The following is a 24,388-nucleotide window of genomic DNA, read 5'->3' on the forward strand; positions in this document are numbered from 1 at the left end:
CACCTGCTGATGTGACCTTGTCACAAGTTCTCACAGAGCTGTTCCTCTCAAGAGCAGTTTCTGTTAGTGGTCTCTCAGCTACACTTGCCTCACAGGATATCTGTTGTGGGGAGGAGAAGGGAAAACAAATTGTAAACTATCCTAAGACTCCTTTGAAAAGTTAATGGTGGAGTATAAATTCAGTCTCTTCTTCATATACAAAATGAGCCTTTTCCATTCTCCCAAGAAAGATCTCAAACAAAAAACCCCCGGAACATTAAACAAAAATTAACTTTCATTATGAATAATAAGACTTGCATGCTGATGTAAGTAAATAATAATTGGTGAGAAGTGTGCTGCTGCGGTCATCTTTGTATACTGTGATGATGGTTAGTGGCAGGTTCTTTGTACAAACATGAAGCAAAGTTCATGGTGTTACAGGAGAACTTGGGCACTCTGGCCTGAGCTGTTGCTTCTCCTGACAGTCGGTTATGCACACAATAGTTCGTAGTCTTGCTGATTCCCCCGAATGCCGGTGACTGTTGCCTGATCCTGCTCATGCTGTTCTCCATTTCAGGTGGTTGACCTGCTCCTGGCACGTGGAGCAAACAAAGAGCACAGGAATGTGTCTGATTATACACCTCTAAGTCTTGCTGCTTCAGGGGGATATGTGAACATTATAAAAATCCTTCTTAATGCTGGAGCAGAAATTAATTCAAGGTAAAGGGCTGTTCTGGTTTGGCTTGAGAGGAGTGATTTGCATTCTGTCAATTATTATCTATAATTATTTCTAACAAATAGTGTTGTACTTTTTTTAAAAAAAGTGTATTGAGGGGACTTTTGTACAGCTGTCCTATTTCTTTGATAGCGTTCACGGATAGGAAGTGGAACACTTGTTGGTAGCAATATAACATGTTCTCCGTCTTGGTTTTACATTTTAAAATATCATGATTTGATAATAGTACCTGCTAGTTTATGAATTATAAAATTTGTTTATTTTGGATGACTTTTGTCTATCATGTTACCCCTCTTTTTTAATATGCATTGTCCAGAGAAAATACTTGTTTGTTTTTTGCTTTTATCCATGTTTGTTCAGTCTGACAGCTATATTGTTTCTTCACTGTAGGACTGGCAGTAAACTGGGCATTTCTCCTCTGATGTTGGCAGCTATGAATGGCCACGTTCCTGCAGTAAAGCTGTTGCTTGATATGGGCTCAGATATTAATGCCCAAATTGAAACCAATAGGAACACAGCTCTCACCTTGGCCTGTTTCCAGGGCAGGGCAGAGGTGGTCAGTCTACTTCTGGACCGAAAAGCCAATGTTGAACATAGGGCAAAAGTAAGTAAGCAGACTGAATGTTTATGTTCTTCCCCCAGACAGATGTGGTATAAAAGTTCTCCAGTTTTAAGGACTGAGTGGTGCAGATCTGGGAACTTCAATCTGCTTTACTAATCTGAAAACAAACCAGCTGATCTGATGCTGCTATTTGTGTCATCATCAGTAGTTTTAAAGCATGTCTGAAGCACTGTCACTGTACTTTGGATAATGTATCATTCTGTAAGACACCGCACTATAACATAACTGATTTCAGAAATATGGGTCCCACTGCTTGATTTGACTAGAGCAAAGGTGTCAAACGTGGCCCAGGGGCCAAATCAGGCCCCCAAGCAACTGGCTGTCATCTGCTTTCTTCTCCCTCTCTCTTGCTTCCTTCTGCATCACAGCTTGCTTTTCTAGGCTTGCTCAATTGCACAGGAGCTACAGAGCAAAGCCTCTATTTTTTCCAAGGCTCCTCCCTTGAGGAATAAGGGGGGGAGGGAGCGCTTGCTTTGCCAGGCTCTCTCAATCGCACACCAGAGCTATTGAGTCAGACTTGTCTTCCTTCTATTGGCTGAGACTCCTCCTTTCCTGGTCCCCTGGGGAAGGAAGGAAAGAGCCAGAGCTTCCTTTGCCAGCTCCCTGGATCCCATTGGAGAGATGCAAAGAAATCACCTTTAAGACCAACAAGTGCTAATGTTTTAATCATGTTTTATTTTTAAGTTTTTAAAAAAAATTTAATTGTGTCTGTGTCCTTTATAAAGTTTATGTCTCTGCTACATGGCATTTCATTTTATGACACACATGGCCTGACAAGGTCTCATTTGTCAGATTCAACCCTCATAACAAATGAGTTTGACACCCCTATACTAGCGCATTGGTCGGTTGGAGGATGAGCATAGTTACCTCTAAGCCAGGGTTTCCCAAACTCACCCCCCATGGCCCACTAAAGTTTTACACTTCTCCTTCGTGACCCACTAAAATTTGAGGGTGGAGCCAGGAGACTTTTGGGGTGGAGCCGGGAGACAGGAAATGATGTACAAACAAGCCTAAAACTCTTGCAGTATTTTGTTTAGGAAAGGTAGGAGAACAGTGGGATTTTGCAATGCAATTGTAAATATAAAACAATAAGAAAAAGCACAAGGATCACACAGCAGAAAACTAAAAATATAAAATGCTCTCAGCCTGGGAAAACATGAAATGGCAGCCCAGGAAAACATTGAATGGCAGGGTGTTTAAAGCTTCTCCCCGCCCCCCCAGGTCTACTCAGATTAGCAATGGCAGGGAAGGAAGGAAGATAGGGGAAAAGACTTACTGACAGAAAGAGAGAGAGAAGGAAGAAAGACAGAAAGACTGACTGACAGAAAGAGAGAGAAGGAAGAAAGACAGGGGGAAAGACTGATGAAAGAAAGAGAGAGAGGAAGGAAGGAAGGAAGAAGGAAAGAAAGAGGAAGGGAGGGAGAGTTGGAAACAAATATAGAAAAAAAGAAAAGAGGAAGGAAAAGGGAGGGAAAGAGTGAAAGAAAGGAGGGACAAAAAGAAGAAAGAGAAAAAGGAAAAGAAACGGGAGCAACTCACCTTTAAAACTGCTCACTCTCAGTGGGAAATCCGGCCACGGAGCCCTCAACGCCGGTCCGTGGGGCCTCCAGTCTCCTGGCCGCTCCCCCACCTTCCCCTGCATCGCACCTCCCCCCTCTCATGCACCTCCGCTCCTCCTTCTCCCTCCCTTCCCCACCTCAGGCAGGTCAGTTTCATCTTGCATAAAGTCCGACGGCCCGATCACTCAAAAATAGGCACGGAGCTCATTCCACGCCGGGCCAAGCTGGCGGCAGCTCAAACAGACCGCGGCCGAAAAGGGTGCATGGCTCCTCCCTCCCCGGCACTTCCTGGATGGAAGGCTATGAGCACAGCCCGCCCCCCGGAATGCCAGATATCCCCAGATATATTCTGCATTATAGTCTATGGCGCCTATAATAAAACCAAATTAATACTCAAAAATATCTTGCTGATATTTTTCAGGTATTTATTCAGCTGATTATTTATTAGACAATCTGATTTGGCTACCGATATAAGCCATATATAAGCCATTTGGCTGAATAAAAGCCAAATATTAGCTTCATCTTTTGTATAGATTTTTTTAAAAAACAAACCAACATTAGGGTTTATAGCTAGATACAAGAGAGGACATGGGTGTCTTGAACTGTGGTGTGGAAGAGGAAATTCTGCCAGTTGCAGTTCTTTCGTCCTACATAACAAGCTTTACCTGCCACAACTTAAGGAAGAATCTGCCCTATATTCCTCAAAATCCAAGAGAGATGGTCATACATAGTAAAATTCCAAACTATGTTCATATTCAGAGTCCAAAATTGCTTGAGATATATATTTCTTGAAATATTTGTATTCAATTTTATAATAATGCTGTATCTTTTTTCCTAATTGTGCACTGAAAGTGCTTAAAATATCAAGATTTTAAGATAATATTTTGGGTTTTAATAATAAAGCATTGCAGTTTAATGTAATGGAAGTGAAAATTTGCAGCACTTACTTTGCCCAGAATAAATTAAATATGAATGTACAAATTTGCATTCAGATGCTGTCATTTTATTCTGAACTTGCACTTTGTAGAGCTGCTTAAATCTTGCTGATTGATTGTTTTGCAAAGAATAGTGAAATATCCGGAGAAGTTTTTATTAGGCAGCAGTGCTGAACAATAAGGAGAAACTATTTTGTGCAGGGACAGGTAGTCTTGTAGGGCACAGAAGTACCATTCTTTAGGTGGAAAACCAAGTTTGGATGGGCTGTCTTGGTAGTCTTAAGCCCAAAGCTTATTGTCTCTGACAGAATTGCAAAGAGACTGGACAATGAGTGTTGTCCCTAGCTAGTAAAAGAATAATAATTCCGAGATCATCTTCAGAATTGCTTGCTGTAGATGTGATTCCAACACATTCTCTTAAACAGACTGGGCTCACTCCTCTGATGGAAGCAGCTTCTGGAGGATATGCAGAAGTTGGAAGAGTTCTTCTTGATAAAGGAGCAGATGTCAATGCCCCTCCTGTGCCTTCCTCCAGGGATACTGCTTTAACAATTGCAGCAGACAAAGGCCACTACAAGTTCTGTGAGCTCCTGATTAATCGGTATGAGTTTCCTTTTGTCTTTGTTGTTGTTTGCTGTCTATGTACATAATACTTTTACAGAAGAACATACACAAAATAAATGCTGTTCCCTGCTCTAAGAAGCGTAGTCCTTGGCAGATCCAGCTTAACTCCTGTGATGGTGAGAGGTGTTCTGAAGCTAGCTATTGATATTCTGTTCAGCAGGTGTCTGCAAGCAAGATGAGTTTCCATTTCTGCCTCAGTTACTTCTCATCTTCAATTGTACTCTTAACTCCTTTTAGGGGAGCACATATTGATGTACGGAACAAGAAAGGAAACACACCGCTCTGGTTGGCAGCAAATGGTGGCCACCTTGATGTAGTGCAGCTGCTTGTGCAGGCAGGAGCTGATGTGGATGCTGCAGATAACCGTAAAATCACACCACTAATGTCAGCATTTCGTAAGGTGAGAACATTTTCACAAAACAAAAGTTCAGCAAAAGTCAGCTCTGCAATTTTCCTTAGCCACCTTATCCTTTGGAAGGAGCTCCTCTGTTTACCTTCTCTTGTTTGTTTTTATGCTGGACAGTTGAGGTGAACTGGAAAGGTCTGAGATGGCTAGCCTAATGCTTTACATCTGAAGAAGCAGCTGCAGTTGCCTGAGAGCTGTTTTTGCCCTGTTAATATTCTGTATCTCATCCCTGACAAAGTCAGAACATAGATTCTGGGAATGAGAAGGTGCAAATTAAATCTCAGTGCTCTGAGGTCTGTATGCTGAAGTAAGCAACTAGGAGAATTTCTTTCAAGGTGAGAGCATTCTAAGGAAGTAGCAGTCAGGAGGTCAAAGAAAGTTTGAAGTTTACAAGACCACAAAGAATCCAGGAAGCGAGGAGTTTGTTGCAGTGGTAAAACAAAAAGACAGCTCTGAGGGATTTTTTCCCCTTGTCCCATCAAGGATGTCTGGGAAAGGCAAGACTTGTCGTTTGAGGCTATTGGGTCACAGGCTGGAATCCAGCCCTTTTTGTAGGATTTATAGGATATTGTATGCTGTAGCATCTTTCAGACATCCCTTCTGCCATCAGAAACTGATCGTAAGAACAAACCATTACTGGAAATCTTATGGCAAGCACTCTGTTCAATGTTTTATTGACATTTTTCACGCATTTTCCAGTATTGCTTGCAACCGTAAAGATGACATTTTTTTAAATAAAGCAACCAAAGAGAAGCTTAGGTTACCAGGATGCTTAAGTTCTGTACTTTTGGTGCACTTCTGCAGAAGTGTGGTATACAGCCTTGAATGTACATATCTGGGTGCTGGAGAAATACACTGTATCATACTTTGCTTTCAAATGATTTTGAGCATCTGACAGGCTTAAATAGGTCTTTGTCTCATGCAGCGTAGCAAGGCTAATGCTATATCATAGCTGAGATGATATACTGTTTAATACAGACCTCCTTGGTTGAAAGTGGCATATGTAAATGATACACATTTTAGCTCCCTTTTTGTGCAGATTAAATTTGAGCATTGCCTATTTTCCCTTTCCTACTCAGGGCCATGTGAGAGTAGTTCAGTTTTTGGTGAAAGAAGTGAACCAGTTTCCTTCAGACATTGAATGCATGAGGTACATCGCAACAATAACTGACAAGGTAAGTTCCAGGAAAACTCTGGTCTGTTCTCAGATGATGTAATTAATGACACACAACATATAAAAGTAATTCTGGGGCAGAGCAGGCTACTTCTGATTGATATAAAACAGAGAGAACCACAGGAAGACAAGTAAGAAACAGAAATAGACTGTGGCCAAATTACTAATAAAGAAATATATTTATTCTTATTCCATTGATTAGTAATTCCACAACAATTCATTCAAAGGTAAGTGTAAATAATTTTCAGTGCAATTGATTCCAATGCAATGTGGTGCAATAACCTAATTCTATAAAGTGCTTGTGCAATGACTCTGTTATCTTCAGTGAATGGTGCCAGGTATGGAATCTTGTACTGGACATTTCAAACCATCTTGCTAGCTCATTAGCTCATTTCAGATACCTTCCTCATGGAGGAGTGAACAGTTGCCCACAATTGTCAAGTTCCAAGCCACTTATGTAATTCAGCAAGTATACCAAGCACAGGTCATCTTCTCCATACCAAGCTCAGGTCATCTTCTCTATATAGATACCAGTGAGGTATTTATCAGGTTTTTTTTCAGCTTGGTTTATACTGAGCGTATACTCCTAGTCCCCACTTGACAAAGTCCTTAAGGAAAACCTTGACCTAAAAGTGCACTAAACAGTGCAGGAACAAAGGCCATTCTTTAGAGCAGGGTTTCCCAAACTCCCCCCCCCCCTCCCTGTGGCCCGGTTATTTTTACACTTCTCCTTCGTGGCCCACTAAAATTTGAGGGTGGAGCCAGGAGACTTTGGGGGTGGAGACAGGAGACAGGAAATGATGTTCAAACAAGCCTAAAACTCTTGCAATATTTTGTTTAGGAAAGGTAGGAGACTAGTGGGATTTTGCAATGCAAATGTAAAAATAAAACATTAAGAAAAAGCACAAGGACCACACAGCAGAAAACTAAAAATATAAAATGCTCTCAGCCTGGGAAAACATGAAATGGCAGGGCGTTTAAAGCTTCTCCCCCCCTCAGGTCTACTCAGATTAGCAATGGCAGGGAAGGAAGGAGGGAAGGAAGGAAGATAGGGGAAAAGACTTACTGACAGAAAGAGAGAGAGAAGGAAGAAAGACTGACTGACAGAAAGAGAGAGAAGGAAGAAAGACAGGGGAAAAGACTGACGAAAGAAAGAGAGAGAGGAAGGAAGGAAGGAAGAAGGAAAGAGAGGAAGGGAAGGAGAGTTGGAAACAAATATAGAAAAAAGAAAAGAGGAAGGAAAAGGGAGGGAAAGAGTGAAAGAAAGGAGGGACAAAAAAAAGAAAGAGAAAAAGGAAAAAGGAAAAGAAACGGGAGCAACTCACCTTTAAAACTGCTCACTCTCAGTGGGAAATCCGGCCACGGAGCCCTCAATGCCGGTCCGTGGGGCCTCCAGTCTCCTGGCCGCTCCCCCACCTTCCCCTGCAATCGCACCTCCCCCTCCTCATACATCTCCATGCCTCCTTCTCCCTCCCTTCTCCACCTCAAGCAGGTCAGTTTCATGTTGCATAAAGCCCCCCGCCTGACGACCCGATCGCTCAGAAATCGGCGCGGAGCTCATTCCACGCCAGCGGCAGCTCAAAACAGACAGTGGCCGAAAAGGGTGCATGGCTCCTCCCTCCCCAGCACTTCCTGGATGGGAAGGAAGTGCCAGGGAGGGAGGAGCCATGCACCCTTTTTGGCCGTGGACTGTTTGAGCTGCTGCAGGCTTGGCCCAGCGTGGAATGAGCTCCGTACCGAGAACGTGACAGATTGCTTCCACCTACACATTCACTCCGCAAGATGGATGAGGAGGTAAGCGGAGGCTCTGGGCAGCTAGCAGCCTTGCTCACTCAGGTACAGCACCTCACTCAAATGGTGGCTCACCTTTCAACAGCAGCAGCAAGTCACAGCTATGATGTAGCATTGCTGTCCCACCCAAGTGCCCGGTACTTCCCCCAGAGAAGTTCACTGGGGAGGAGTTTCCTGCATTCCTGGCACAGTGCAAACTGTATATTGAATTACGTGCCAGAGACTTCCTCAACGACAAGACCAAGGTATGCTTCATTGTCAGCCTCTTAAAGGGGCAGGCAGCTAAATGGGCTACCCCCTTGCTTCTAGCCCCATCGCCCCTGCTGACTGACTACTAGGGCTTTTTGGATCATATGGCAGTAGCCTTTGCTGTGGCTGTTCGTCTATGCCATGGTCGACTCCGGGGCCGCCTGCTGCTTTTTCGACGTGGGCTTTGTGAAGCAACACCAGATCCCAGTGCAGAACAAAGACACCCCAACCCTGGGCAAAGCCATCAACGGGCACCTCCCCCGGTCCGGTGACCTAGGAGACCCACCCAATCACGCTCCAGATCCAACACCATCATGAGCAAGTACAATTCGATGTTGCTCACATGCCCTGCTTTCCCCTCATTTCTGGGACTGTTGACGGTCAGTCTCCTCCGAGCTCTTCTCCTCCCATCTCAAGAGTTTGAAGCAGGCTCCGGAAAGAACTTTTAGAGCGAAGACATGAGGCACGCTGATGCGTCAGATCTCTCAGCCCTGAGTTCTAGCAGAGTCACTGCCACCTAGGGAGCAGGCTGATTGAGACTCCCATATGGCTCCCACCTAGGACCTGGTAACCTTGGGGAAGCAACAAGTCTATTCTCTGGCTTCCATCCACACTCCTTCCTGATCCTGACCTGCTTGACTTCCTGGACTTTGACCTTGGACTGGCTTTGGACTCCTGCCTGCACCCTGAGAATGTGACATTGACCTGCCTGAGATGGGGAAGGGTGGGAGAAGAAAGCGTGCGACTCGGGGGAGGGAGGCGCATTGTGGGGGAAGGCAGGGGAAGGGGTTGTCAGAGGACTGAAGCCCCGCAGACCGGCATTGAGGGCTCTGTGGTCCGATGCCGGGTCGCGAACCTGCCTTTGGGAAACGCTGCTTTAGAGCAAACGATATCCTTGCAAGATCTAGTAGATGCCTGGTGGTTCATGAGCCATGTTCCACCTGCCAGTAACAATGAATATGTTACATGAGAGTAATATCACATTGATCATATATTTTTTTTAAAAAATTGAGTTTAAAAATAATTGTGCTAAGTATACAATAAATCACTGCCTTAATCCACAATGAGAAGCCCTGAGACCAGTGTTCTGTGGCTGCAGGTCCTTCTGTATGTCTGCCAGTGATTGCATGATTATTGTAGCTCTCTGATGTTCAACAGGTGAGCCATTCAACTGCAATTTGTGGTCAGATGTCCACTTTAGATGGCAGCTGGCAAATTATGCGTTTGAATGCTTCCTCCATGTGGAAATCTAAGATGCAGCCCTTCTCCTTGATAAGCTGACCTTTATCAGCAAAGACTGTTTGTGGGAACAAATTCAAACATGAATCTCCCCATACCCATTTGCAAATCTGTACCATGCTGTGTGTTTAAGCCTGGAAAAAATGTTGCTGCTCATCCCCCTGACTTGTGTTAATGAAGGTCAACATTAGAGTTCTGAATTTGGGGAATGCCACAATTTCAAAAGTAGTAGATGAACATCTGGCCACTGGAAGATATAATTGCAACAGACAGCTGTGCCATTAAGTAGCCTCTTATTTCAACAAGAAGTAGAATTACAGATTTATATCCCACTCTTCTCTCTGAATCAGAGACTGAGCAGCTTACAATCTCCCATATCAGGGGTAGCCAACGGTAGCTCTCCAGATGTTTTTTGCCTACAACTCCCATCAGCCCCAGCCAGCATGGCTAATGGCTGGGGCTGATGGGAGTTGTAGGCAAAAAAACATGTGGAGAGCTACCGTTGGCCACCTTTGTCCTTTATCTTCTCCCCCTCCCACAACAGACATCCTGTGAGGTGGGTGGGGCTGAGAGGGCTCTCACAGCAGCTGCCCTTTCAAGGACAACACCTGCAATAGCTATAATTAACCCAAGGCCATTCCAGCAGCTACAAATGGAGGAGTGGGGAATCAAATCCAGTTCTCCCAGTTAAGAGTTACATTCGTTAAGAATTTAGATCAGCCAATAAAATTATGGGGAGCCACTAAAATTTGCTTTAAAATATGTATCTTCTAGAATATTTTTACATCATCCTGGTCACACAGTTCTAATTGCAGCATATTGCATAGTTCACACCTACAAAAATATTCTCCAATAGCTGCTTCCGTGCATGTACATGAAGTATTCTAAGTGTGTATAAAAGGTGGTTTCCATAAAATAGTCTCTCTCTTGTACAGGATTTGTTAAAAAAGTGCCACCAGTGTGTGGAAACCATTGTGAAGGCCAAGGACCAGCAAGCTGCTGAAGCAAACAAGAATGCCAGCATCCTGCTGAAAGAGCTGGATTTGGAAAAGGTAAAATGTTAGGCTTTAGTTCCAAAAGCAGTGCAGTGCTACACTCCTCTCACTGAGCTTTCACACTCACATGATATGGTAGTTACAAGGGAGAGGAAGAAATAATTGGGGTCTAAGTGATCTTTAGTTTTTGGAATCATCTTCCATGCCTTGCCTGTACCTATTTAGCACAGGCTAGCAAGGGACATTTGTGCTAAATAGAGTTGAAAAGCGCCCCCCCCCCCCCAATTACTTCTGTGTTAGAGAAGAAGACGGGTTGGTTTTTATACCCTGCCTTTCTCTACTCCAAAGAGACTCAACGCAGCTGACAATCACCTTCCCTTCCTCTCCCCACAATAGACATTTTGTGCGGTAGGTGGGGCTGAGAGTGTTCTGAGAGAACTGTGACTGGCCCAAGGGCACCTGGCAGGCTTCATGTCGAAGTGTGGGAAATCAAACCCAGTTCTCTACATTAGAGTCCACCACTCTTAGCCATTACACCATGCTGGGTTTCAGAAGAGCCCTTGCATTCTCTGGATACTCTAGTTACCCTAGTAGTAAGGTACACTCTTATGATGGTAACCTAGGAGAGGGCATTCTCAGTCATGGTACCAAAAGTCTGGAAAGGGGGGGGGGGGGCTGTGGCTCAATGGCAGAGCATCTGCTTGACATGCAGAAGATTGCAGGTGCAATCCCTGGCAATCCTGAGACCCTCCTGGTGAACTGTTGCCATTCTGCATAGGCACTACTGACCTTGATGTCTGATTTGTTCAGTGTTTTCCCCAGGGAGACTCATGTGTCCCCTTTTGTTGCCACCAGCCACTGGTGCTGAAGATCATTTTGTTTGTTCCCCATGATCCCTGCATTTATTTTAGTTCCAGCTTTAATTGTTTTAATGATGTGTTTTGTTGGTTTTAATGGTTCATAGAGTGATTTATATTGTATATTTTAATTTGCTGTGCACCTTATGATGGCAGAGAGTATACATTTTATTAAAGTTATTAAATTATTTTTTTAAAATAAAAGTTAGTGATTAGGCAGAACTTCAGAGAATTGGGGGGGGGACGGCTTCTAAGTTGCCAGAGTAAAAAAAGTAAATAGTAGAACTGATTCATTATATGCAGACATGTATGAAAAAAAATCACACAGAATAAATGCTTACTAAAACGTGGCTTTTTGTAGAGCTACAAACAGTAATTGTGTGTTGGCTTGTGTAATGAGTGACTAGCTAGTTCTGGGGTTCATTTGCAAGTCATAGCACATAGTACTGCCATACCACTGTAACTGCCAAGTATTCCAATAAAAAATCCTGTTTGACATTGGCATACAGTCATTTGAGTAGTTGTTTGTTTTTTCAAAGTCTCGAGAAGAGAGCAGGAAGCAGGCTCTTGCAGCAAAGAGAGAGAAGAGGAAAGAGAAGAGGAAGAAGAAGAAAGAGGAGCAGAAACGAAAACAGGAGGAAGATGAAGAGAACAAACCCAAGGAAAACTTAGAGCTGCAGGATGAAGAAGATGAAGAAGAGAATGATGATGACGGTAAGAGACTCATTTGCCCTTCCACTTCTTAATTAATAAATGAAAACTTTGTTTAAGTGATTGAGTTTTCTACAAGAATGAGTCTTGTGGGTTAAGAGTTTAGAACTGATCTAAGCTGCAAAGTGGAAAAGATTTTTACAGCTAGCTTTCTAATATATTGTAGATAGATTGTGCAGGGAAGTACTACTTCTTGGTAGTGTCAGACTGACTCAATTTTGCATATATTGCATTCCCATTCTCCCCTTTTAACTCTTCTTTCCCTTCCTTCCCTATATGCCCCCCTTTCCCCAATGAAATTTTACAGCCAAATGTCTGTCCAGATAGCAAGTCCCTTGGGGATGGAGACCTCTCCCGCTTACTTTTGCTGCTCTTAAGTACCATAAACATTGATTGCACTACATGTTTACAGTTTTGTATCCTACCCCTAACCAGTCTGTTACTCAGCCACCTTCTGTTTGAAACATCTTGTTACCTAGAAGTGTTGTAGTGCCACAGTTTCTCATGACACTGGATAAGTGGTCCTCAGCAGTGCAGGAGACTCCTACACTGCAGCTCCACCCATATGTTCTAAGTCGTCTTATGTAACTTAGTGATGCAGGAATAACTCGTGTTACAGCAGATGTTATACCACCAGGGTAGCAGAAAATCCCAGCCTGTATAATCATTTTTCTAAACACTTTCCCCCTGAAGCTTTTAACAACCTTTTTTCATCATTCCCAACTGAAAATGGATCTTAGATACACAGACTGCATTTGTTAACACTCATCCCTTGTTACCCTTTTCTGCCTTTTCTGTCATTGTGGGTTCCTTCCTATCAAAATTTAAACTAAACTCCTTGAATTTTGCCGAGCTCATTACTCTGATGGAATAGTTATGAACAGAAGAAAACACAACCCGGCATTTCCTAAAGTAACAGGATTAAAATAAAGGCTTCTTATTTAATCCATTCCTAGTAAAATACATTTTAAATATATCAGGCTTCTAACTTGTCTTAGCTTTTTAAAAAATGCCTTGGACATAATGAAACATTTGTATAAATAATTATGGTTTGGGGTCATAACTAAAATGTGTGTGGTATTCATTTTCTGTTTCAGTGGATCAAGAAGTTCCTTTAGAGCCTCCAAGTGCAACTACAACTACTACTATTGGAATATCAGCAACATCAGCCACTTTCACAAATGTTTTTGGGAAGAAGAGGGCCAATGTGGTGACGACACCCAGCACAAACAGGAAAAACAAGAAGAATAAAACAAAAGACACTCCTCAGAATGTGCAGATCATTTTACCAGACCAGCATATAAGTCTAGCGCAGCAAAAAGCAGATAAAAATAAAATCAATGGCGAGCCACGGGGCGGTAGTGCTGGTGGGAACAGTGATTCCGACAACCTAGACAGCACAGATTGCAACAGTGAGAGCAGCAGTGGTGGTAAAAGCCAAGAACTAAACTTCACGATGGACACGCACTCTGCAGGCGACAGGCGGTATGCCTCCGTGCTCCTCCCTTCTCAGGAAGACAAGAACAATGCCTCGGCTTCCAAAGTGCAAACCAGGTAGTTCTTGGGCATGTTTCCTGCTTCAGTATTGTTTATGGAAATGCTGCATGCTACCTTGAGAGCCTTTGTCAGTCTCTGGCACTGGCTTCTTAGAATGGGTTTTCATTTTGTTTTTTAAAGTTGTATTAAAAACTACAAGCATTGTTACAGTATAGCCGCTATCCAGCCATGAGGCTGTGCTATACTGACTCTCACTATTGATCCGTCAAAGGTCAGTCTTGTCTACTCAGACTAGCAGCAATTCTCCAGGGTCTCAGGCAGAGGTCTTTCCCATCCCTGTGCTCGTGGTGTTGTTTTTGTGAGCCCTTTGAATGAGCCTGAGCCAAGAATCTCACCTACTGTTGATACTCTGATGAATATTGCAATGGGTCAAATGCATCAAACTTGCTTCTGCTGCTTGGGTGTGTCTCATGACTTTGGAGGTCTCTAGATAAACAACACACAATCATTTGGCCAGGTATGCCCACACACCAAATTTTCTACCAGGCTATGTTTTGTTGAGAATTTTATATCCTGTCTATCAAGTGTTCTCAAGTTGAATATACATGTTTTAGAAATGATACTTCGTTAAGTAAGGTGACGCTCCTGATTTTATAGGAAGCAAAGGTGGCAGAGTTTATTTGGTCTGTGTTCATACTTGTTTTAGAAACATCTGGTTGTGTGTGTAGCCACATGTTTCAGCTTCAGCATCTTGCTCCTGATGAAAAAGTACTCACCACCACCTGGTTTACCTGTACCAAATGCAGCTGTTACTGCCAAAAAAGAAAATGAAGAGAAACATTTGCCATTTACCAAGAATAAAATTCTCTTGCCCTAGTTATTTACCCCCTGGTAAAGCATGTGAACTGAATCCCAAGGTGCAGAGTGGGAGGCTGCAGTATTGCAGTCCAAGCTCTGCTCACTATGTGAGTTCGATCCCATCAGAAGTTGGGTTCAGGTAGCTGGCTCAAGGTTGACTCAGCCTTCCATCCTTCCGAGGTCGGTAAAATGAGCACCCAGCTTGCTGGGGATAAAGCGTAGATGACTGGGGAAGGCAATGGCAAACTACCCTATAAAAAGTCTGCCAAGAAAACATCGTGATGTGACATCACCCCTTGGGTTGGTAATGACTCAGTGCTTGCACAGGGGACTGCATTTACCTTTAAAGCACATGAAAGCAGTGCTTCCTGTATGAATATGTATTCCTGGTTCTGCACTGCCTAAATGTAGGTTTATGTCTATCGAGCACTTTGGATATCCTAGTTAAAGGTCTTAAGCCTTCAAACCATCCCCTGTTATTGGAGCTAGATTCAAGTCCAGTAGCACCTTAGAGATTAACAAGATTTTCCAAAAGTACAAGCTTTTGAGAGTCAAAGTTCCTTCATCAAAGGCAAGTCATAATGGAGACCCCCCAGTTCTTTTATCCTAGTCAGAGCAGTGTTGCAGAGAAAGGGATAAGGATTCTTAGGTACAGTGCAAACTGTAATCAGCTTCATCTCTTGAACAGCTTGATCTTTAAGTTTCTGCTGGACTTGAATGTAGCTCTTCTGCTGCAGACCAACACAGTTATCCTCTGAAATTATCCTCATTATTGATCAGCTGTTTGTTGTTTGATCGAGTATACAAAAGGCAGTATTTGGAGAAGTACTTGTTTTGATGGCTTAGTAGTGAGAAATTAATAATCAACCCCACTTTATTCCTAGACTCGAAGGTGAAGCAAATCCAAATTCATTATCAGCAACTTACAAGTCTGTGTCCCTCCCTTTAACATCTCCAAACATAAAGTTGAATCTGACTAGTCCAAAAAGAGGACAAAAAAGAGAAGAGGGCTGGAAAGAAGTCGTGAGAAGGTAAGTGTCATGAAATGAACTCTGATATTTTATGTGAGTGTGTGAAGTCACCATCTAGTTAATGTCAAGTTGAGAATTTGGGAGCAAGGAGGATTAATATTGATGGGAGATTTGGAGAGCTTGATTACATTTAATATTTAGTGCTTATTTATTAAAAACCTTTATAAGCCCATCTGCCCCCCCCCCCAAACTCTGCTGAAAAGTAGGTTTTACATGCTGTGGAATGTAGGAGAAGGAGCAGTTGTCTCACTTCTACTCTCTCCTCTGACACACAGAAAGATCTTTGTTGTCTCTGTGCAATCACACACATGGGATAAGGTACCTGCACCGATCCCCAATCAGTACTTACAAGATCTACAGAGAGGACTTTTGTGTCCTTCCCCCAAGGCATGCATGGGAACCCCACCACACATGCCCGTGGGGTGGGGGGCAGACATTCTGCAAGCTTCTTTCTGACCAGCATGCAAAAAGGACATTTTTCTCCTTAGCTTCCTGGTCAGTAACTTACCTCCTTACTTAAAAGAAGAAATCCTCTTCTACGATTTCTACACTGCCCTTGTTCTCCCACCTAAACAAACAAAAAAACCCACCATCTTTCATCATATTTCTCTTCCTTCCCCCTGAACCCTCCCCATCTGAGTCTATGTGGGGATTTTTCAAACAGTTTTCTCCAGGGGTTGTTTTGTAGAAAAATAGGTGGTGGAGCTCATCCAGGGATTGTTATGCAGCTACAGTACTATTCAATGGACAAGGAGGTGGAACTCTTAGAAGGAGGAGGTGGAACTTTCAGAAAGGTTCTGGAGCTGCACTCCTGTAAGCTCTCACTGAATCTGAGGCCTGCTTTTCTCAATGCGGAGCAAACCTGCAGCATTGGATGGCCGTTCTCTGTGCCTCCTGTGTCTTGGAGAAGCACATTGTACAGATTCTTCTGCCCACTGCTCAGAATTCTCAAAACAGATGAGAAAGAGCCAAGCAGTGAGACTCCAGGCTGCACTCCTAGAATCCAGCTTAGCCCCCTTCCAAGATGTCCGCAAAAACCTCAGTCACCAAGAAGTGGGCGGAATCAGCTTTGGCATCAACTGGAGTCCTTCCTCTGAGTCAGACCTCAATGAAGTCCCTCCTCAACACAGACACATTGGCTCCAAACGATCAGGCAAAAAACGGGGGCAGAGTTCCTATTCTGTCATCCTAAATCTAATTTCTTGGTGGTTACTTCCTCCTTCAAAACTAAACTTGCTCACTGAACACTTTCAGACAAGGAAGGTAAGAAGCGTCACTCCTTTGGCAGGAAAATCTACTTGGCAGCAGGCCTGGGTGTTAAAAGTACTAATTATTTAGCAAATATGGGCCACTACCAATACGCTTTATAAGAACATAAGAGAAGCCATGTTAGATCAGGCCAATGGCCCATCCAGTCCAACACTGTGTCACACAGTGGCCAAAAAAAATTATATATAGATATACACACACACACATATACACACTGTGGCTAATAGCCACTGATGGACCTCTGCTCCATATTTTTATCTAACCCCCTCTTGAAGGTGGCTATGCTTGTGGCCGCCACCCCCTCCTGTGGCAGTGAATTCCATGTTAATCACCCTTTGGGAGAAGAAGTACTTCCTTTTATCCGTTTTAACCTGTCTGCTCAGCAATTTCATCGAATGCCCACGAGTTCTTGTATTGTGAGAAAGAAAGAAAAGTACTTCTTTCTCTACTTTCTCTATCCCATGCATTATCTTATAAACCTCTATCGTGTCACCCCGCAGTCAACGTTTCTCCAAGCTAATGAGCCCCAAGCGTTTCAACCTTTCTTCATAGGGAAAGTGTTCCAGCCCTTTAATCATTCTAGTTGCCCTTTTCTGGACTTTCTCCAATGCTATAATATCCTTTTTGAGGTGCGGCGACCAGAACTGCACACAGTACTCCAAATGAGACCACACCATCGATTTATACAGGGGCATTATGATACTGGCTGATTTGTTTTCAATTCCCTTCCTAATAATTCCCAGCATGGCATTGGCCTTTTTTATTGCAAACGCACACTGTCTTGACATTTTCAGTGAGTTATCTACCACGACCCCAAGATCTCTCTCTTGGTCAGTCTCTGCCAGTTCACACCCCATCAACTTGTATTTGTAGCTGGGATTCTTGGCCCCAATGTGCATTACTTTGCACTTGGCCACATTGAACCGCATCTGCCACGTTGACGCCCACTCACCCAGCCTCAACAGATCCCTTTGGTTCTCTCTGGTTCTCACCACCCTGAACAATTTAGTGTCATCCGCAAACTTGGCCACTTCACTGCTCACTCCCAACTCTAAATCATTTATGAACAAGTTAAAGATCATGGGACCCAGTACCGAGCCCTGCGGCACCGCACTGCTTACTGTCCTCCACTGCGAAGACTGCTCATTTATACTCACTCTCTGCTTCCTATTACTCAGCCAGTTTTTGATCCACAAGAGAACCTGTCTTTTTACTCCATGACTCTCAAGCTTTCTAAGGAGCCTTTGATGAGGAACTTTATCAAAAGCTTTCCGGAAGTCAAGGTAAACAACATCTATCGGGTCTCCTTTGTCCACATGTTTGTTCACCCCCTCAAAGAAATGTAACAGGTTAGTGAGGCAAGATCTTCCCTTACAGAACCCATGCTGAGTCTTCCTCAATAACCCGTGTTCATCAATGTGCCTACTCATTCTATCCTTGATAATGGTTTCTACCAACTTTCCCGGTATTGAAGTCAGACTGACTGGCCTGTAATTTCCCGGATCTCCTCTGGAACTCTTTTTAAAGATGGGGGTGACATTTGCTACCTTCCAGTCCTCAGGAATGGAGGCAGATTTTAATGAAAGATTACAGATTTTTGTTAGAAGATCCACAAGTTCAACTTTGAGTTCTTTCAGAACTCTCGGATGTATGCCATCCGGACCCGGTGACTTATTAGTTTTTAATTCGTCTATCAGTTGTAGGTCCTCCTCTTTTGTCACCTCAATCTGACTCAGGTCTTTCAACACCCCTTCCAAAATTAGTGGTTCTGGGGCGGGCAAAAAGTTCTCATCTTCCACAGTGAAGATGGAGGCAAAAAATGCATTCAGCTTCTCAGCCATTTCCCTATCCTCCTTCAGTAATCCTTTTACCCCATGGTCATCCAAGGGCCCCACTGCCTCCCTGAACAGCTCTCCGAGCTTTTGGCCTCCCTTTAGAGGTCAAATGAACGGCAGCTAGGAAAATACAGAAGGAGGCAAAACAGCAGATTAATTCATCCATACATGCGCTGGACACCTTCACACAAAGACACCTCCACCATTGCTCTCCAAAGGTACTCATTGGCTACAATCAATGGCCCTTAATCCAGACACACGGGCATGCATTGAGGACCTCCTGTTCTTGGTCTCTTCTACTCCACAGCAGACACCATGCTGCAAGACATGGATAAGAGCATAAAGGCTTCCCACAGTTGGAGCATTTCCCCCACCCCATGCACCTATAAACCCAGATCCTGGTCCTGATCTTGGTGCCATCATTCATCTAGTAGACCCTCACCAGATCAGACTTGGTGGGCACAGCAACCACAGGGTGGATAGAGATCATCCTACAGCTTCCAACCCAAATTCTCTTGAGCACAACAATCATCCAGGCAAAGAATCCTAAGACCTCCAGTTTGGTATAGTGGTTAAGTGTGTGGACTCATATCTGGGAGAACCGGGTTTGATTCCCCACTCCTCCACTTGCAGCTGCTGGAATGGCCTTGGGTCAGCCATAGTTCTGGCAGAGGTTGTCCTTGAAAGGGCAGCTGCTGTGAGAGCCCTCTCAGCCCCACCCACCTCACAGGGTGTCTGTTGTGGGGGAGGAAGATAAAGGAGATTGTAGACCGCTCTGAGATTCAGAGTGGAGGGCGGGATATAAATCCAATATCATCATCACTTTTAATTTCCCTGCCCCCAGTCTAATGGAGCCCTTCCTGTCATCCTGGCAAGGGATAACATCATGCACCTGGGTTTTTCCCATCATCTCACAGGGATATGCGATAGAATTTGTTCAGCTGCCCTCCACTCCTTTGTTTGTCTCCACCCCCCCCCCCCCCCCAATCGAATGCTTTATGGGAAGAAATAAAATCTCTTCTGGAAAAACAAGTGATAGAACCTGTCCCTCCAGAATCCAAGGGAGATGACTTCTACTCCTGTTAACTTCATTGTGCCCAAGAAGGCAGGCATGATCTGATCAATAATGGATCTTTGCGCACTAAACAAATTTGATCTTCTTCGTGGTCTCTGTGCAGTCCCACACATGGGTTTTCCCGTCAGGACGAACCCTACCTCGGAGATTTTAAAAGCTAGCCTAGGCGTTATTTTTGGCGCGCACTCCCTTTCGCTCTGGGGAGCAGGCATCCACTGCGCATGCCTGGAGCGAGAGGGAGGCGCTCCACCCACTCAGTTTCTTTCCAACCGCCGCCCGGGATAGTCTTACCTCGCTGCGCTCCTCGTTTACCTCAGACATCTAGCCTTCGTTTTCTCTTTTCATCTCGCTATTCCGTCTCAAATTTTTTTCTTCTTACTATATTTTTCCTCAAAAAAAAAAAAAATAGTTCTACCCTTCTTTTTACCTCAGACCTCCTTTCTCCTACCCCCCCCCCTCCCCCGGGCGTATGGAAGGAAGGAACACTAAAATAACCTTTAAAAGGTGTTCGCGCTGCAGAGCGAAAATTCCTACTTCAGACGGGCACTCGCTTTGTTTGTTTTGCCTGGGAGATACTCACAAAGTGGACACTTGTGCGCATTGCCTTCAATTCGGCAAACAGGCGCGAAAAAATAGGGCCGCTAGACTACAAAGCCACCTCATTACGTCTGCGCTTCGCCCTGAGATGTCGCAATCATCTTCTACAAGTAAGTCGCCTCCCCTTCTGTCTCCTCAAGGGGACGGCGCAACGCCGGCAGCTTCAATGGCCATTGTTCCTAGCAAGCATAAGTCCGGCGACGCCGCTAAAACAGGCGACGGCATGAAATCGTCAGAATCAACAGCCGCGCCTACTAAAATGAAGAGCGGGAAGCATACTAAGAAGTCCCATGACCCTAAGCATAAGCATTCCGATTCGAAGGATCCGAGGGACTCGAAGAAAACTACCGACTCGACAAAGCACCCCGATCCGAAGAATCCGAAGGAGTCGAAGAAAACTTCCGACTCGACCAACCCTACGGATCAACACACAAAGGTCCATCAGCCCGACGGCAAGCAATGCGATCCCATAGCGCATGGATCCATTGCCCATGAATCCGTTCTGGTGCCTCTGAATCCGACACCACCTCGGCAGCAGGAAGAAGTTATACCGATCCCTTCCAGATCTCCTTCTCTCCACGAATCCAACCAAGAGCCACTGACTGAAGAAGTCAGGGACCCGATGCAGTGGACCCAAAAACATCTCGACCCCAGATTCTTTTCTGATATGTCGAATCCAAAACATCTCGACCCCAGATTCTTTTCTGATATGTCGAATCCTACTCAGCAGTATCTACAACACCGTTACTCCGAACCTCGTCGGTTTCGACCCAGGTCTCCTAGTATCAGCAGCCGATACCATCGTACCAGAGTTCCAGAGAGATCTCCAAGCAGGGGGAGGGATCGCTACCGTTACGACCCGAGATCCCGGTCTCCATCTATGTCCCCCAGACGACGTTACTATCATTCGAGATCTCCATCTATGGACTATCATCAATGTTGCGGATACCATCACTCTCGGTACCGCTCAGAACACCGTAGCGACCGATCGAAGGAGACAACCCCTGTTCAACGGGTTAAACACTCATCGGATCCAACATCTCCGACTCCTTCCGCTTCGACTTCCAAGCCGGGGCCGAAGCCGGGACCGAAGCAACAGAGCCCAATCAGACCTGACCCGCAGATACCCGCACCGGACAACTCAGACGCTGAAACCGAAGCAGAATCCTCGGAGTCGATACAGTCGATGTCCCCTCCTGGATCCCCTGCCTCAGATATCGCCAAACCCGCGGATTTGTCGCCTTCCGAAGGGGCCAAGACATACCTGGACTTGATTGCCAACATGGCTTCTGCGCTTAACGTTAACCTTACCTCAGATGCACCCAAGGTAACAGACGTGGTACACGACTTGGTGCACTCCGATTTACCTGCTGGTTCCTTTCTGCCGATGTTACCGGTACACCTAGAAGCCATCAAAGAAGCTTGGGACAACCCAGCATCTATTCCCCCAACTTCAAAACGAATTGAATCCCTTTACAGGATCCAAGCAACGGAGTCAAAATTTTTATTTAGCCACCCGGCTCCGAACTCTCTGATAGTTCATTCTTCCTCTAAATCTAAGCAGACCCGCCAACCTGTACCTCCTGAGAAGGAAGGCAGGAAATTAGACACCCTAGGAAGGAAAATGTATTCAATTTCTACGGCAAATGCCAAAATCAACAATTATTTGGCATACTTTGCCGCGTATTCCCACAATATCTCCTCCCAATTAAATACGCTAGTCTCTGCCCTGCCTGAACCTTCCCAAAAACAAGCCTACAAACTGCTACAGGAGCTCAACAGGGTTTCAAAGCAACAGATAAATACTATTCGTCACTCAGTGGGGTGCACTTCAAAGGCGATGGCTGCCTCAATTGCCCTAAGAAGACACGCTTGGCTTCGGTCCTCTTCGCTGCAACCTGATATTAAGTTCAAAATCGAGGACCTCCCCTTCGACGGCCAAGGTCTCTTTAATGCAACAACAGACGATATACTTACCACCGTTGACGACAGCCGCAAACGAGCAAAAAGGCTCGGGGTAGCGCAACAACAACAGCAGAGCTATAAGCCCAGACCATGGAAGCCAACGTCGTTCAAACGTTCCAGATCTCCTCGACAATCTGAATACTGGAAACGTAAGGCTCCTCCTCCGAAGCAATCCTTTAACCAGAGACAGCAGAGACCACAACCACCTAAAAAGGCTGCGTCTTCATCAAAGCAGTCTCTTTGACTTTCTACCTTTACCAATCCAACACATTTCCAGACTTCTTCCATTTCACGAGAACTGGCAACTAATAACCACGGACAAATGGGTTTTGAACATCATTTTGAGAGGCTACTCGATAGAGTTTCAAACACCACCAACGAAACATCACTTTGTTTCAACCCCCCCATCCCCTTCCCTTCAGGAAGAAATCGACACCTTAACAGCCAAGGCGGCTATAGAGCCTGTCCCAGACCAGTACCATCGGACGGGATTTTATTCCCGGTACTTTCTAGTTCCCAAAAGGGATGGTGGACAGCGCCCGATTTTGGATCTAAGAGCCCTAAACAAATTCATCCGTCACAGAAAATTCAGAATGATCACCTTACAATCGATTCTGCCCTTAATCCCTCGGAACTCTTGGATGGCACTGGTAGATTTACAGGACGCATACTTCCACCTGACAATACACCAATGCCACAGAAAGTTCCTGCGCTTCGCCGTGGGCAACAACCACTATCAGTTTCGAGCCCTACCCTTCGGACTCTCCACAGCACCACGGACATTCACGAAATGTATGGCGGTAATTGCAGCATACCTCAGACAACGCGGAATTGCAACTTACCCATACATAGACGATTGGCTCCTCGTGGGAGCTTCGAAGGCACAGTTGATGAAAGACATTTCAACAACACTTGCGCTCTTAGCAGAACTGGGCCTCCAGGTCAATCAACAAAAGTCAAACCTGACCCCAACTCAAGACATCCATTTTATAGGGGCTCGCTTATGCACCACGGACCACAAGGCATACCTTCCTGTAGACAGGATATCCTCCATTCAGACACTGGCCACACAAATAATACAACAATCCAAGCAAACAGCCTTCAACATTCAGCGCATGTTAGGACTTATGGCAGCGACGACTGCAGTTTTAACACACGCAAGACTACGCATGCGAACCCTGCAAATCTGGTTCGTCCGTGCATTTCGGCCCCAACGCCAGTCTCAACGAACCGTCCTCACTGTTCCAAACCACATCCTCCCCTCGCTCGAATGGTGGACAGTACGAGCTCACCTGCTTGCAGGAATGCCATTTTTAAGGCCAAGCCCATCAGCAGTAGTTACAACAGACGCCTCGAGGTGGGGTTGGGGAGCCCATCTCGACACACTCACTGTCCAGGGCCAATGGACGCCGTACGAACAGTCGCTCCACATCAATTGCTTAGAGCTTCTAGCTGTTCACAGAGCTTTAAAATCGTTCCTCCCATCTCTTCAAGGCCGACATGTACAAATCGCTTCAGACAATGTGGCGACGGTGTTTTATATAAACAGGCAAGGGGGGACTGCATCCACCCGTCTTTGCAAAAGAGCAATGCACCTTTGGCACTGGAGTATTGCTCACCGGATCCATCTCACTGCGGTACATCTTCCTGGCGTCCAGAATGCTCAAGCGGACAGGCTGAGCAGATATCTCATCAACGACCACGAGTGGTCACTCCACAGGTCATATCTTCTGCCAGTATTCCGGAAATTCGGAACCCCCTTAATAGATGCGTTTGCTGCACCAGACAATGCACAGTGTGCTCTCTTTTTTATGAGAGGTCCGCCCTCACAACAGTCTGCAGGGGATGCCTTCATACAGACATGGACGGGTCCACTACACTTCCTCTTCCCACCTTTCCCACTGATAACACGATGTATACAGAAAATTCAATTGGACAATACAGATTGCATTCTAGTGACACCATGGTGGCCACGCCAGCCATGGTTCACAACCCTCCTTTTTCTGTCGAAAAATACTTACCATCACTTCCCTCTGGCACAGAACCTCCTGTCTCAGCAGAACGGCAGGGTTCTCCATCACGACCCGAACAGGCTTCGCTTAACGGCTTGGAGGATATGTTCTCAGACTTTCCTAAAGAAGTGAGACATGTTCTCTTAAATGCGCGGAAACCATCAACGAGAAAGTCATACTCCATGAAGTGGAAAAGATTTTCCATCTACGCTACCAAACATAACTTCAGACCTCTCTCTGCTTCCATACCTCAAATCTTGGCATATACATTGTCTTTGTCGGAAAAGGGCCTCACTTACTCATCTTTGAAGGTGCACCTTGCAGCAATCTCAGCTTTTCACCCGCATGTACAGGGTCGAACTGTCTTTTCAC

The 24,388-nt window shown here is 45.0% G+C and overlaps 1 protein-coding gene across 10 annotated transcripts in view; it reads left to right on the forward strand.

The window, feature by feature from the left end:
* Positions 1-24,388, forward strand: part of ANKHD1 (ankyrin repeat and KH domain containing 1) — a 143,660-nt gene that overhangs the window by 90,304 nt on the left and 28,968 nt on the right. For all 10 annotated transcript variants that reach the window (XM_060253966.1, XM_060253959.1, XM_060253960.1 and 7 more), the window contains 9 exons: positions 557-699; positions 1,106-1,319; positions 4,257-4,432; positions 4,693-4,855; positions 5,941-6,036; positions 10,250-10,366; positions 11,706-11,880; positions 12,975-13,431; positions 15,117-15,263. In XM_060253966.1, the coding sequence (XP_060109949.1) occupies positions 557-699; positions 1,106-1,319; positions 4,257-4,432; positions 4,693-4,855; positions 5,941-6,036; positions 10,250-10,366; positions 11,706-11,880; positions 12,975-13,431; positions 15,117-15,263 (1,688 nt within the window). The remainder of the gene's footprint in view (positions 1-556; positions 700-1,105; positions 1,320-4,256; positions 4,433-4,692; positions 4,856-5,940; positions 6,037-10,249; positions 10,367-11,705; positions 11,881-12,974; positions 13,432-15,116; positions 15,264-24,388) is intronic.

Source organism: Heteronotia binoei, chromosome 14 (genome assembly GCF_032191835.1).
Source record: "Heteronotia binoei isolate CCM8104 ecotype False Entrance Well chromosome 14, APGP_CSIRO_Hbin_v1, whole genome shotgun sequence".
NCBI lineage: Eukaryota > Metazoa > Chordata > Lepidosauria > Squamata > Gekkonidae > Heteronotia > Heteronotia binoei.